Consider the following 14,406-nt stretch of genomic DNA (forward strand, 5'->3'; position numbering starts at 1 on the left):
GTTGGGGGTATTAGGCCAGCCCAAGCATGTATAATTTGAAAAAAACTAAGAATCGCTGCCTATAATGGCTCATGCCTATAATCCCAGCACTTTGGGAGGCCAAGGTGGGCGGATCACCTGAGGTCAGGAGTTCAAGACCAGCCTGGCCAACATGGTGAAATCACGTCTCTACTAAAAATACAAAACATTAGCTAGGCGTGGTGGTGCATGTCTGTAATCCCAGCTACTCGAGAGACTGAGGCAGGAGAATTGCTTGAACCCGGGAGGCAGAGGTTGCAGTGAGCTGAGATCACGCCATTGCACTCCAGCCTGGGCAACAAGAGTGAAACTCCATCTCAAAAGAACAAAAACAAACAAAAATCTAGGAATTGCCCCAAGTTTTTTTGGGGGCAGGGGGGTAGTTTGTTTGTTTGTTTTGTTTTTTGAGACAGAGTATCACTATGTCACTCAGGCTGGGCTGCAGTGGCACCATCTCGACTCACTGCAACCTCTGCCTCCCGGGTTCAAGTGATTATCCTGCCTCAGCCTTCCGAGTAACTGGGACTACAGGCATGCACCACCACACCCGTCTAATTTTTATATTTTTAGTAGAGACAGGGTTTCACTGTGTTGGCCAGGCTGGTCTTGAACTCCGGACCTCAGGTGATCCACCTACCTTGTCCTCCCAAAGTGCTGGAATTACAGGCATGAGCCACCGCACGTGGCCTCCCCAGGTTATTTAGATAGATAGACAGAAAGATAGGATTGGAACTATGCACATACACACTTATACACAAACATGCACATAAGGTTAAAATTGCTGCTACTTAATAAAAAGCAAATAATAAATGGGATTAACATAGATTTAAGAAGAATATTTACCTTAACTAAAGATCATGCATAACTGAGTGACTTTTTCTCCTGGTTATTAATAGAGCACCAGGTCATTTTCTTTTTCATGTTTGTTGGTAACAAGATCATAAGAGATTACATCTGGAGAAAATGTCTACTGGGAAAAATGCCTGTTATATAAGAATATGTCCTAGAAATAATTCAATTGTGTCTTTTGTTTTTTGAGATGGAGTCTTGCTCTGTCACCAGGCTGGAGTGCAGTGGTGTGATCTGGGCTCGCTCTAACCTCTGCCACCTCCCAGGTTCAAACGATTCTCCAGCCTCAGCCTCCCAAGTAGCTGGGATTACAGGCGTGTGCCACCACGCCCAGCTAATTTTCATATTTTCAGTAGAGATGGGGTTTCACCATCAGCCAGGATGGTTTCTATCTCTTGACCTTGTGATCTGCCCGCCTTGGCCTCCCAAAGTGCTGGGATTACAGGTGTGAGACACTGTGCCCAGCTGTGTCTTTTTTATTTCAAATGTGCAGTTTTCATTTTCCTAAAAGTACTAAAAATATATGGTGTTTTTGTAAAGCATCATAATTGCCACTGTGCCCATTTAACTATATACGTCCCAGGCACTCAGGAATGCTCAGAACATACTAACCCAAAGAAACCTCCCTTTCTGCGGAATTGTATTATATTTTCATTGTGTTCCAGAGCTGACTCAGGAAGCTGGGGCTTCATTAGAGAGTGACTGTGCATGAACGAAAGCGTACAGGCAGAGATCGGGTTCTAATCTCAGCCCTTCCCCAACTCTGTTGGGAGATCTTGGTCAAGGTTCAACACCTCTCAGAGCTTTTGGTTCTTCACTGGTAAAATGAGAGCATTGAGCGAGGTGTTCAGTAAGGCCTTTCGTGGCACTGTTGTATAATTCCAGGAGTTTACCTTTAAGTGCCAATGACACTGGAGCTCGGGAAGCCTGCTTAGGAGATTGATCAGTTTTTATTTATATATTAATGATAATTCTTTAGTTTCTCACTCTCTATTGCATTAATAGGTCATCATAATTAGTCTTGAATGTTTGTCTATCTAAATAATAAGGAAAATTTTCAAATTATGTGTGCTTAGGCTGCCCCTTCTCCCTTACCTTTTGTTGACACATACAAAGGGAATCAGAATCTCATCACAGGAGGACCTGACATACACATTTTAAAGAAAGTCCTGGCCAGGTACAGTAGCTTACTTCTATAATCACAGCACTTTGGGAGGCTGAGGTGGGCATATCACTTAGGGCCAGAAGTTCGAGACCAGTCTCACCAACATGGTGAAACCCTGTCTCTACTAAAAATACAAAAATTAGCTGGGCATGGTGGTGTGCACCTGTAATCCCAGCTACTCAGGAGGCTGAGGCACGAGAATCGCTTGAACCCCGGGTGGCGGAGATTTCAGTGAACCAAGATCATGCCACTACACCCCAGTCTAGGTGACAGGGCGAGACTCTGTCTCCAAAAAAAAAAAGAAAGAAAGAAAGAAAGTTCTACCTCTAAGCAAGCTGAATCATAGAAGAATCACAAAACAAGCTGATGTTTCTGTCTTTCTCAGACTTCCGTAAAAGCACATGATATTGTGCATGATGCATGATAAATATGAGTGAAAAGAAGGAAGGAAAGAAGGAAAGAAAGAAGACAGAAAAGGGGGAATTTCATAATGGCATTATTTTTCTGCTTTCATTCTCTTCTTTTAGTTCCGTTTTATGCAAAATGATCTTGACTTCCTTCGAATAAAGAAGTATGACTCAATGAGCTCATTCCATAAATATCTTAGCTTTACCGCAAACACAATGTGATTATTGTTAACAACCTTCTCCTTCATGTTTCACTAGATTTGGAAAGAAGAAAGAGAATAAGGGTGGAAAGGCTGAGCAGAAAGGTGCTCTGAAGCATGGTGGCCTGAGAGAAGAAGAGCTGGAGAAAATGAAAGAAGAGCGTGAAAGGTGAGCAGAAGTGCCGAGACCTTCATTTTCTTTGACTCTATGGTCTGGGTTTAATTTAGATATTGCAACAGTCAACTGAGGAAATTTCATTTTAAGAAGTATAAGCGTTGACCGATCTGAAAGGAAAGGTGTGTGATACAAAAAGAACCTCCCTTTCTGGACATTTTTATTGTATTTTGAGAAGAAATTTGCTTCATGGTTTTACTATATCGGTGCCTATAATTCCATAACACACTACCACCTGCTTTGACCGTAAAAATGCATATTTTCTCTAAGTTTTTTTTCCCCAAGGAAAGGTCATTTGGATATTGATGTTTATAACTATCCAGTTCCCATAGTCTGTTCCTAATTTTGGTCAAGCTGTTGTATACCTTCTTAATTTTATTCTGCAGAATCCGTTTGGGTCCTGTAATTTGAGAAGCGCATGTCCTTCGTTCTTTAAAAAGATACTGTCTTTTATTAGGCTATCAGTAAGCTGAAGAGTGTGTTGCCCATCTGTTAAAGGGCCGGCTTCATTTGCTGGAATAATGCTGGTTTGCAAGAGCTGAATTCTCCTGCTTGAGGAGCTTAATGTTCCATTTGGACAAGAGGTCCTTCACATATCTTTGATGTTAACTCTGGCACTTATTGCAAGTGGATGTGTAAATGTCTGATTTTCAAACATGTAATTGAATATTCGTATTTCTCCTGAAAATTATTTGCCTTCACAATTAAATGGAGCTTAGAGAAGAACTGAGATTATGACAAAACCAGCATATAATTTTAAGTGTTTGATTCTGACTTCCTCATGTATGTACTCAGATTTATACAACTTTTCACTTGCTTATTAGTTACCTTAGTTCTAATAGTTTCTAAAGAGGCCGTTCTTGTATTGATGTTATTACTTTAGTATGTGTGCTAAGAAAATCGTATCTATGCGTTGCGTTTTCTAGCACAGAGCAGTCCAAGAGTATCTGCTGTTAACCTTTGACCCCTATTTTGTTGTCTGTTCCCGTTGAGAAGGCTGACTTTTTCAATGGCAAGGAAAAAAGCTATTTAGTCCCTTCTCATTTTTGAGAGGTTGATAAGCTGAGCTCTAAGGCCACTGGAGCCGTTAAAAGGAAATCAAGTGTTTTACATTGTTGTTGACTATTCGCCTGACAGAGCTATCCTGAGGACATGAAAGATATTCTCCATCATAACCTAAGATTCAGCAATCCCGTAATGTAAAATGTGATCCAGGCTGAGATTTTAATGCATATATTGGCAAAGGCATCTATGTGGGAGTCTACATCATAGATCTTTGCTGCTCCCTCGACTTCTCTTACCGAGGTTACATACCATGCCTCATCTGCAGGAAACTGAGCTGTTTGCTAGAATGCAGACGTCACATGTTTTGTAGCTCATACTTGCTTGGGACAGGGGAAAAAAAACTCTTAGTAGCTGGGGAACTGTGTGCCAGCTAGAAAATTGATAACCCATAAAATAAGGGGGTGTCTTTAAGCAAGCGTTCATTTCCTTTCTGGTTTTGCCTTTAGTAGGCAGGTGCCTGAGGGAGTCTTGTTCTTCAAAGCTGAGCTGTAAATTCACTTCAGCTGGCTGTATAGGCTTCGGATCCAATTTTCTTAAAATATGTCTGGTCAAAATAGTGAAAGAACTATACTATTAGCCTCCACTTAGGCCACTTCCCACACATGAACACATAAAACACATCTGATAGGGGTTTCCTAGAGACAACATTGTCTCAATCATGTGGTAGAGGAAGAAGTTGAGGAGTTGATTTTATGGTTGGGTGCTATAGAATTAATGACCAAGGGCATTTCAACAGCTCAGGGGCTGAGAGCCACAGATGGTGGAGGTGGAGGCTGAACATCTGGCATTGCTCCCAACCCTGGAGTCCTGATCCTTAGCTCTCCATCATCTATGGGAAACCAATTCACAACTCTTAAAGAACTCAGCGAGTGTATCACTCTTCATGATATGGCAATGAAAAAAATAGAATAAAGTAAGAAATAGTGTTAAAAGCTATTATACTTTTCTCCTAACATGTTTGAAATTTGTTTCTTTGATGTGATTCAAGTCATTCTATTGCTTACTTGTCTCATCCTGTCATAAGTTTCATAATAGATTTAGCATATCTCTTAGATTAGCATTTCTCATTTTCAAAATATTTAATGCACCTAAATAAAATATATACTATACAGCACTGGAGCCAGCTTGTATCAGCTTATAGGAACCAACTGTTAAACTTTCAAGAATTTTGTAAGCTGGCTGATAAGCCATTGGCAGTTTGACATTGGCTATGGTGAGTATATTTATAGCACAATTTTTTTGAAGAGCTAGTTTACCAGCACATGGCTACAGGTGTGTGACAGCTATCTTTAGTGCATATCCAGGAGGCAGTTATCCAAAGAAGAGGCAGGAAACAAAACCCAAATTCAACCACATGATTTCTTAGAGCTGAGTTTCTCAAAATGTGGTCCAGGGACCAACTGCATCATAATGAATCATTAGAAGACCTTGTTAAAAATGACAATTCCTGAGCACCATCCCAGACTTGCAGAATCAGAACCTTGGGAGTTGGAGCCCAGGAATCTGTGTTCCATTCACAAGCCCAAGGTGATTTGTCAACAGTCTAAAGTCTGAGAACCACTGACTTGGAGGAACAGAATTTGGCTAAAACATACAACTATTCTTATTTAGTGAAAAATGATACACGGATTTTTTTCTCAGAAGGACTGAGTGGCCCAGTCTACAAATATTTTCCTCGTTCCCCATGTGCCTTCTATGAAATGTCTTTTCTTACTGGTACAATCTTTTGTAAACAAATTAGAAACCTTAGCTCACTCAACTAAGGGAATACGGATCACTTGCCCCCAGCACTCCTCATGCATATAAAACTTACAAAAGCAATATCAGTTCATTAAGAAAATTTTGGAAACATAAAAAGGATAAAGACTATTAAAACCATACATAATTCTACCATAATCCCATAACCACTACTAATATTTTATAATCCTTTTTCTATGCATATACAGTTGGCTCTGTATCCATGGTTTCCACATCTGTGGATTCAACCAACCGCAGATTGAAAATATTTAGAAAAGAAATTTCACAAAGTTCCCAAAAGCAAAATTTAAATTTGCTGTACCAAGTACTACATTGAATCTATGCAAAAGAAGTGATGTGTAGGCACTGTAATAGGTATTATAAGTAATCTGGAGATAATTAGTATATGAGAGGATATAATAGGTTATATGCAAATATTACTCTATTTTGTATCAGGGAGCTGATCATTCACAGATTTTGATATCCACAGGGTGTCCTAGAACTAATCCCCCATGGATACCAAGGGACAACTCTACGTTCTTTGAACACTTGATATCCAAAACCTACATCTATAACATTTTGCTTTTTTCATAACATTATATGTTGAACATTTTTCCCATGTAATTAATATTTTTAAAATATGTAATGTTGATCACTGCCTAATATTCTATGAGATCAATATACAATAAATTATTTGCCTTCCATTATCAAACATTTATTCTGTTTCCATTTTTATCTTTTTTTAATTTCCTTTTAAAAAAATAGAGACAAGGTCTCTCACTACATTGTACAGGCTGGTCTCGAATTCCTGAGCTTAAGTAATCCTCCTGCCTCAGCCTCTCAAGTGCTGGGATTACAGGCAGGAGCCACCATGACCAGACTGTTTCAGTTTTTCATTGTTTCAAATAATACTTGGATGAATATCCAGGTACAAATGTCTTTATAAGTTACCTCCTAAATCGTATAATTCCTATTGAAGTTTTAATTTCCTTGTAATTGTTTTACCCTAGGATTAATCTAACCTCAATTCTAAATTTTAGGGTTTTATGTTATCTCTCCCCATTCATCTAATTGTTTTTTGCTGATTTTCATATCTCATTTTAAGTTATCTACATTTCTAATTCCTGATCCGGAACCATTTTGCTGCTATATATGGATAGTTTATTTATAGCTACATGTATGGAAAAAGTCCAAAAAGCCATAAAAGATGAGTTGGGTTACTAGATTAGATTAGAGAAATGCAGAGTCTAGAACAGTGGTTCTCAATGGGAGGGGGCAATTTTACTACAAGGGCATTTGGCTATGTCTGGAGACATTTTTGATTGCCATAACTTGGGAAGAGGTGTGAGCAGTTACTGCCTTTTACTGGGTAGAGGCTTGCAATGTAGCTAAAAATCTTATAACCCATAGGCAGCCACTCTCCCCAAAAAACATGAATCATCCAACTCAAAATGTCAATAGTACAGAGTTTGAGAAATGCTTTTATAGTCTCCAGCCTTCACAAAGAGCAAGGTGCTCTCCTAGACATCAGAATTGCATTGTGTCATATTTCCTGTGGATAATGCAGAGGAATCTGGATCAGATGATATAACCCTAGAAGGATTATTAGCTATTTGAGAATGGTGCCCAAACATTACTTATGAATATCCCATCAATCTAAGCTTGCAAGAATAATTTTTTTCATTAAAATTTATTTTTAACCTTGGCCTGCTGAGCATCGGCGTTAGTGATGGTGACCTGTTGATCAGATTGTGGATGCCACAAAACTTCAGTGGTTGACAATATGTCCGACGACAGAATCAGCAGGAACAATGGACTGAATTAAACAAAAAGAAAGTTAATGGAAATAAATGTAAAGTCTTGCATTTAGGTCCGAAAATGAACTACACATACACAGGATGTGGAAGGTTTAATACCAAATATATGAAAAATTTGCCTGATGGTTTTAGTTGAGCATAAGTTTAGCATGAGTCAACATGTGGATATGCCTGCCAAAAACTTAATCTGGTCCTAAGCTACATTACTGGAAGTTCATGTACAAAATAAAGGAAGCAACAATAATTCTAATTTTACACTGCTCAGATCACACCTGGAATATCCTATGCCTCTCTCTCACACAGAGAATGTGGGTACTAAATCCAAGTCTTAGTAAAAATGTTGAAAGACCTGAGAATACACAGCTTACAGAGTCAAGACTTTGTGAATTTCTCATGCTTGGAGACCTGTCACATAGAAGAGAGATTAGATCTGTTTTGTAGCACCCATTTTATTCCATTCTACTTTATCAGTTTATTTGCTTATTCATCCATTCATTTATTTACTTTATTGAAAACAAATTATTTACTTAATATTTATTTTCTTATTTATGTATTTGTTTCTTGAAGATACTAATGGAGCATTATTTTAAGAGAGGTAGTTTTCAGCTTAATGGAAGGAAAAAGTCCTTAAAATTAGGGTGCAGTATGAAGCAGTGAGTTTGTTGACACTGGAACTGTTGAATAAGGAGCTAATGAAATGATTACATTTAGAAAGCATTAGTTCATCATGTAAATATTGGACTAGATCAGAGTTTTATAACTTTTAGTCACTGATCTATTTCCTTTATTGTCTTAATTATATTTATACATAATCAAATAAATAAAATATTATAAAAATACATAGCTATGTAAGTTAGCTTATCTAAGTACATTAAGCCACATAGCACCTAAAATCTTCTTGTGTGTGTGTGTTTTTTTTTTAAAGACAGAATCTCTCTCTGTCACCAGGCTGGAGTGCAGTGGCATGATCTCAGCTCACCGTAACCTCCACCTCCCGGGTTCAAGCAGTTCTTCTGTCTCAACTTCCCAAGTAGCTGGGACTACAGGCACGTGCCACCATGCCCAGTTAATTTTTGTATTTTTAGTAGAGATAGAGTTTCATCATGTTGACCAGGATGGTCTTGATCTCTTGAAATTGTGATCCACTCACCTCGGCCTCCCAAAATGCTGGGATTACAGGCGTGAGCCACTGCACCTGGCCTTCTAGGGTATCTTAAATGCTACTTTGTCCTTAGATGATCTCTAGGGTTCTTTCCAGATATTCCAGTATGAGAAATATCTAAATATCTTAAGTATGGAAGCATTTACTTTTACTTTCCTAGAGCAATAATTATTGAACTTGCAATGGCAGTGGTTTATGGTAGTGCATACACCATTGTTACCTGAGTGTATAAGCCCAAGTTTCATTCTCAAGATTGTGTGGTAGGATTTTCTTAATCTCATATAAGAGATTTCCGAGCTTATGATGTGTCCCCTCCTGTTAAAAGTCAAACAGTCTGTTGCAGTGAAGCCCTGCATTAAATAAACTCATCATTTTGTTCATGCTTCAGTGAGATTAGCCATAATAAAAGATTAGCTCCACAGGCCCATATTCATTGCTAGAGATATGAACCCAGTGTTATATTCAAAGATGATTTCTTCCAGCATTTTTCAAACTAAATTAAATTAGCATTTTTCACACATTCAGATTATGTAAATTAGCATCCTGAGCTGCAAGCAAGAGATTGTCTTAATATGTCAGTAAGTATATATTGTTGTTGTTTAATTCTAAGACCTAAGTTTGTAACCTTTTACAAAGTCTGAAATTAATCAGAATCTTGAACCTGTAAAATACCAAACTAAATACTTGTATTCCTAATACTGTCTGAAAAATCCAGTGGACATTGGTTAAAAGAAAAATATGTCTACCTCCTCATCATTAATGTAATATTACTATCCTGGGAAAAGTATCTCCACTGACACCAAAGACTTTCTTCCATTGAAGTCGCATATTACTGACCCTTAAGTAAAACTTCAGTAAATGAAGTTTTCTCCTAAAAATTGAAAAAAAAAATTTAATAACATGAGTTATATACTCCAAAATCTTTCATTACTCTTATACCATATCAGAGTTTATTTTGCAGGAAGCTCATTTGTTCTATTAATTAAACATTGCTTTCATGGATCTTACTAGAATCTTAGCAGAATACATGAGGAGATGGGAGAAAAAAAAGAGCCAACCTCTTCAGCTTCAGCATTGAAAAGTATGAAAACATATGGCTCTTGTTTTCAACAACTAGCCTGAACGGAATGTCTAAGTGAGAGTGAAGCTAAGATTTAGGAAAGTTAATCGGTTTCAGTGTCTGAATTCAAGGTTCTTAGTTTTCTTTCCTTTTGGGAAGCCTTCCAAGAACTGCAGAGACTTCTCCCTTGCCTTATCAGCTGAGCTGCTTGTGGCCTGTTCCCTTTAGTTTAAATCAATACATGTGTTTTTGATATTTGGCAAACCAAGATTTAATTATGCAGCTGCAAGTTCCCCACATAAACGAAATGCATCTTAGAGATATAAAAACATTCGGAAACCATTTATAGTTTGAGAATTCAAGTGGGTGAAAATCTATTCCCAACCTCTCAGCATTTTATTTAATTATGGAGGATTTTTATGTTACTGGAAATTGAAATGAAAACCAGAATAAGGCTAGAGTTTATCCAACATTTGTTCATATTGAAAAATGAAGATGCTTATTAGAGTTGAAGAAGGAAAAGGAAAGTATTACATTCTGGAATTAATATTTTGGTTGTAATCTACACACATATAACGCTCCTAAATATATACAGCAACAAGTGAATTCATAGGATTTTGTCATTATTGTACACTCAAAAAAGGATGTATTAAAGAAACCAGAAGGTTGATTTCTTTAATTTGCCAAGCAATTCTCAATAATTAATTATTTACTGAACTTAATAACTTTGGCAGTATTTGAACTGTTGAAAACACCCATGTTTTGGCATGATTACATACACATGATTAATTCAGCATGGTTTTACTCGTCACTGAATATCCCTATCTTTTGCAGTAGAATTTTCTAGGTCCTGTGGTTTGGGTAAAATAAAATGTTGGAATGATTCCCAGTTTTAATAGTCCCAATTTATTATTACTACTGAACCCTGATCAGATCATGGACTGGATTAGATCCCAGTTTTTCAAAATGCCCCAATTTATGGCTCCCTTAGAATGCTGATAAAAATGTGTATTTGAATAAGGCTTTGGTTGGCTAAAAAAGATCCAGTTAATTACTTTTAGATCCTCATTGTATCATCACTGCATGGAAGTTATGAAAAATCTTACGAGGTGGTGTTTCTCAGGACAAGGTCATGTTCTCATTTTATGCTAATAGAAAGAAGCTATCAGATTTCTGTTTTTCATAGTACTAACTAACTCAGTGAATGAAAAGAGATCTTTCTGTATCCCAGTGATTGTATTGATGCTCTTGTAAAAGTAAGAATATCCATCTTTCCTAGAATGAGAATTAAAAATAGAGAAAGAACGTAAACACAATGACATAGTAGTCATACACCCCCACTACTCTTTATTCAGGGGCCATTTTTCAAACTTTGCCTCTGATTTAGAGAAGTTAGGGATTTAGACACAGCTTGGGGTGAAGGTAGCTTTAATATCTATACATTTATTTGATCTCTGTAACACCTATCTTCTCAGAAATGCTTGCGGTCACCAACAAAACTTGGCACATTACTGTATTTCTATAGAGCAGAGATGGAAACACCTACATCCTAATGCCATGCCAGCATTTTTTATGAGCCAAAATCCTTTTATGGGACTTGAATCAATGTTAGAAGTGCTGTATTAGCAACTGCTTGTCAGCCGAGCTGGATTAATACATAAGATGAATCACTTGACTGGCATGCTTTCCAACAGTCATTTAAGCAAACTTCTATAAAGTACAGCAGCTCTTTACAAATTGTTTTCAATAATTTTAAATATTTTTAAAGAATTCATGTACCCTGGGGTGACGTATGGCTTTATTGTATGTAGTTGTAGGGCTGTTGGAATACATTCTGAAAATCAATTATACTGAATTACCTAGAATGGTTCCACAGAAATGTTTAGAGTATCTGACCTGATAAAAATGTGGAAAGAAATTTTAAATTTCGCTGATCCAGGATATTTGGTTGCAATAGAAACGTATTAAATAAAGAAATAAATACTTAATATAATCCACAATTTTTTTTGTAATTCACTAGATTTTATGCCAATCAGAGATACCAGAGCTGTATCTCAGAGATACAGGTTGAATATCCCTTATCCAAAATGCTTGGAACCAGAAGTGTTTCGGACTTCGATTTATTTTTTTTTTTTTTTGGCATATTTGCATTATGTTTACCAGTTGAGCATTCTGAATCTGAATCAGAAATGTTCCAATGAGCATTTCCTTTGAGCGTCATGTCAGTCCTCAAAAAGGTTCAGATTTTGGATTTTCACATTTGAGATGCTCAACCTATACAGATAAATTTGCTTTAATGAGGATTAAATACAGCAGTGGCAGAATTTGAGAAGAGCATTTTCTGTGAAAGCTTTGGGGGACTGTAAGTAGGTAGAAGGCCATTTGGTGACTAGAATTTAGAAATAAGAGCTTCTGTTTTATTACTTGTTTTCATAGCATTGGATAAGCCACTTTTGAGGATGTATTCTTATAGTTTCTCTTTTTAGTACCATGAAATAAAATGGTAATCATAATACTTAAAGGCCCCCGTTTTCTGTATTTCATTTGGATAAAATGCTTTTAAACTTCTAAGTTATTTAGAAGAAAAAACTTTGCATAAATAAAAGTTTAGTGAACCCAGCATATTTTCTGTAGGACAGTTTGGGGCTGGATAATATGCTAGTAATCTTAATTTGCTGAAAGTGCCCTGAAAACTGTGGATATATCAAACTTCTGTAAATCAAATATTTTTTTAAAATTTGTCTCTCATCTTCTTTCCTTATTTGAACATTTGTTATATCCTGCTTTGGGAAGCTTTCATGACAGGCCAAGGTTAGTTAATGTTCACATAGGTTGGCAAACTCTATGTGATTTGAAAGGATGCTCAATCTATTGTCTTCTGGAATCTTCTCCCCCCTGTCCCCACCCAGCCTCCAGCTGCCCCATATCCTTCACATAGAAATACTAACCTAGGCCTGTGATTTACAAATTCCAAACTTTGAATATGTTTTTTCTGTATTTCCTGGACAGCTTTTTACAACAGTGGTTCTCAACTTTGGGTGATTCTGACCCAGTGGGTATTTGACAATGTCTGAGAACATTTTTAGTTACCATACTAGGGGGAGGTGCTACTGGAATCTAGTCGGTAGAACACAGGCATCTTTCTCAGCATCCTATACTGCATAGGACAGCCCCCTGCAACAAAGAATTATCTGACTCATGATATGACTTGTGCCAAGGTTGAGAAACCATATTTTAGATAGATAGATAGATAGATAGATAGATAGATAGATAGATAGATAGATAGATATAATAGAAATATAATACTACAGGTATTTTAGTAAGTCTGTAGTTGAACCTAAGGATATGTATTCTGAAACTATTTCTCAAGTGATTGCCATTTATAGCCATGTTTGGGACCAACTAATGTAGGTGATGGCCCCAGAGAGGTGCATGGCCAAGTAGAAAGATTACAAGGCCCCGGAGTGGGTTAAAGATGACTCTGCATGAATAAACTTAACAACTTCAAGCCTCATGTGTTAAATGAGAAACCTGTCTTTCAGATTGTTGTGAAAATTAAAAGCACTATTTACGAAGCATGCGCTGGTTCCGTCTAGGTGCTCGGTGTTCTTTTCTGACCTGCTTTGGGAATTAAAATCCAGATAACCCATGCAGTAGCCTTTGGGAGCCTAGAATGCTCTGAGACACACCATCTGTGAAAGTTGCTGAATTGGATCCTGTTATGATGAAGGAGGCCAAGTTGAGCGCAGACTTTGCCCAGCTGGGAGTCATGCCAGATACTTCCATTCAAGAAGCTTCTCCTCATTTTTTATTGATCATCGGTTGGAAGTTGCTCCTCAAGCATAGTGAGCTTGGCATGAGATGGCAGCACAGTAGTGTGGGGGGTGCTGGCTGCAGCCAGTTCTTGGCAGCACTGGAAACACATTCAGGGAGAAGGGACACAAATGGTGTGGGTGACTGCCAGCCTGTCCAAGTCCATAGGGCATGTGACTGCAGAAAACACTTGTAACCACAGTCATTAAATTCACAGAATTCTCACATTTCCATTCTATATATTACATTAAGGAGGTGGCAACTCTGATCTGCTAATATTTGGAATCCAGTCTTTGGAGGAAATGGGATGAAAATGTCCTTTTCTTCCTGTTCCACTCTTTCCCAGCTACCTGCCTTTTCCCTGGAGTATAATTACTTAACGACCTTACAGTGTGCATCTGAAGGAAATTCAGATTGCTGTCCCAAGGAATCTAACCCCTTTCCCAGGCACAAACTCCTGCCTCTTTTTGCTTTGTGTCCTTTGTTAGCATCTCACATTGAGAGTTAGAGAGGCTGAAGTGGTTTGGACTGTGCACAGAAGTGGCACAGAAGTCTGCTTCTCCAAGAAATCATGAAAAAGCCCCCTTAACCATATTAAACAACAGTAACAACAATGAGCTGCTTAGATAGAAGATATAAGTATTCATGTTCTTGGAGAAACTTACATAGATAATTTCTGGAGTTATGATTTCTTGAAGCAGAAACTATTAAATTATGACAGGTTGGAGATGAATGAATCGGTGATAATTGCTTTGGTCGAAGTCATTCCTCTGTCTCTCAAACCTTCAGTGGCTCTCTATTGCCTAGTGCATACAGTTCAAACTCTTTGTCGTAACATATCTGAATTTAACCTTTCTAATCATAATTTCCACCCCTGACAAATATGACCCCTATACTCAGCCAATCTGGAATGTTCATACTTTTTGAGATTACCAGTT

General features: G+C 37.6%; 1 protein-coding gene across 3 annotated transcripts in view; it reads left to right on the forward strand.

The window, feature by feature from the left end:
* Window positions 1–14,406, forward strand: part of PARD3B (par-3 family cell polarity regulator beta) — a 1,146,560-nt gene that overhangs the window by 914,923 nt on the left and 217,231 nt on the right. For all 3 annotated transcript variants that reach the window (XM_010352639.2, XM_030916822.1, XM_010352640.2), the window contains one exon: window positions 2,698–2,808. In XM_010352639.2, the coding sequence (XP_010350941.1) occupies window positions 2,698–2,808 (111 nt within the window). The remainder of the gene's footprint in view (window positions 1–2,697; window positions 2,809–14,406) is intronic.

Source organism: Rhinopithecus roxellana, chromosome 14 (genome assembly GCF_007565055.1).
Source record: "Rhinopithecus roxellana isolate Shanxi Qingling chromosome 14, ASM756505v1, whole genome shotgun sequence".
NCBI classification, from domain to species: Eukaryota; Metazoa; Chordata; class Mammalia; order Primates; family Cercopithecidae; genus Rhinopithecus; species Rhinopithecus roxellana.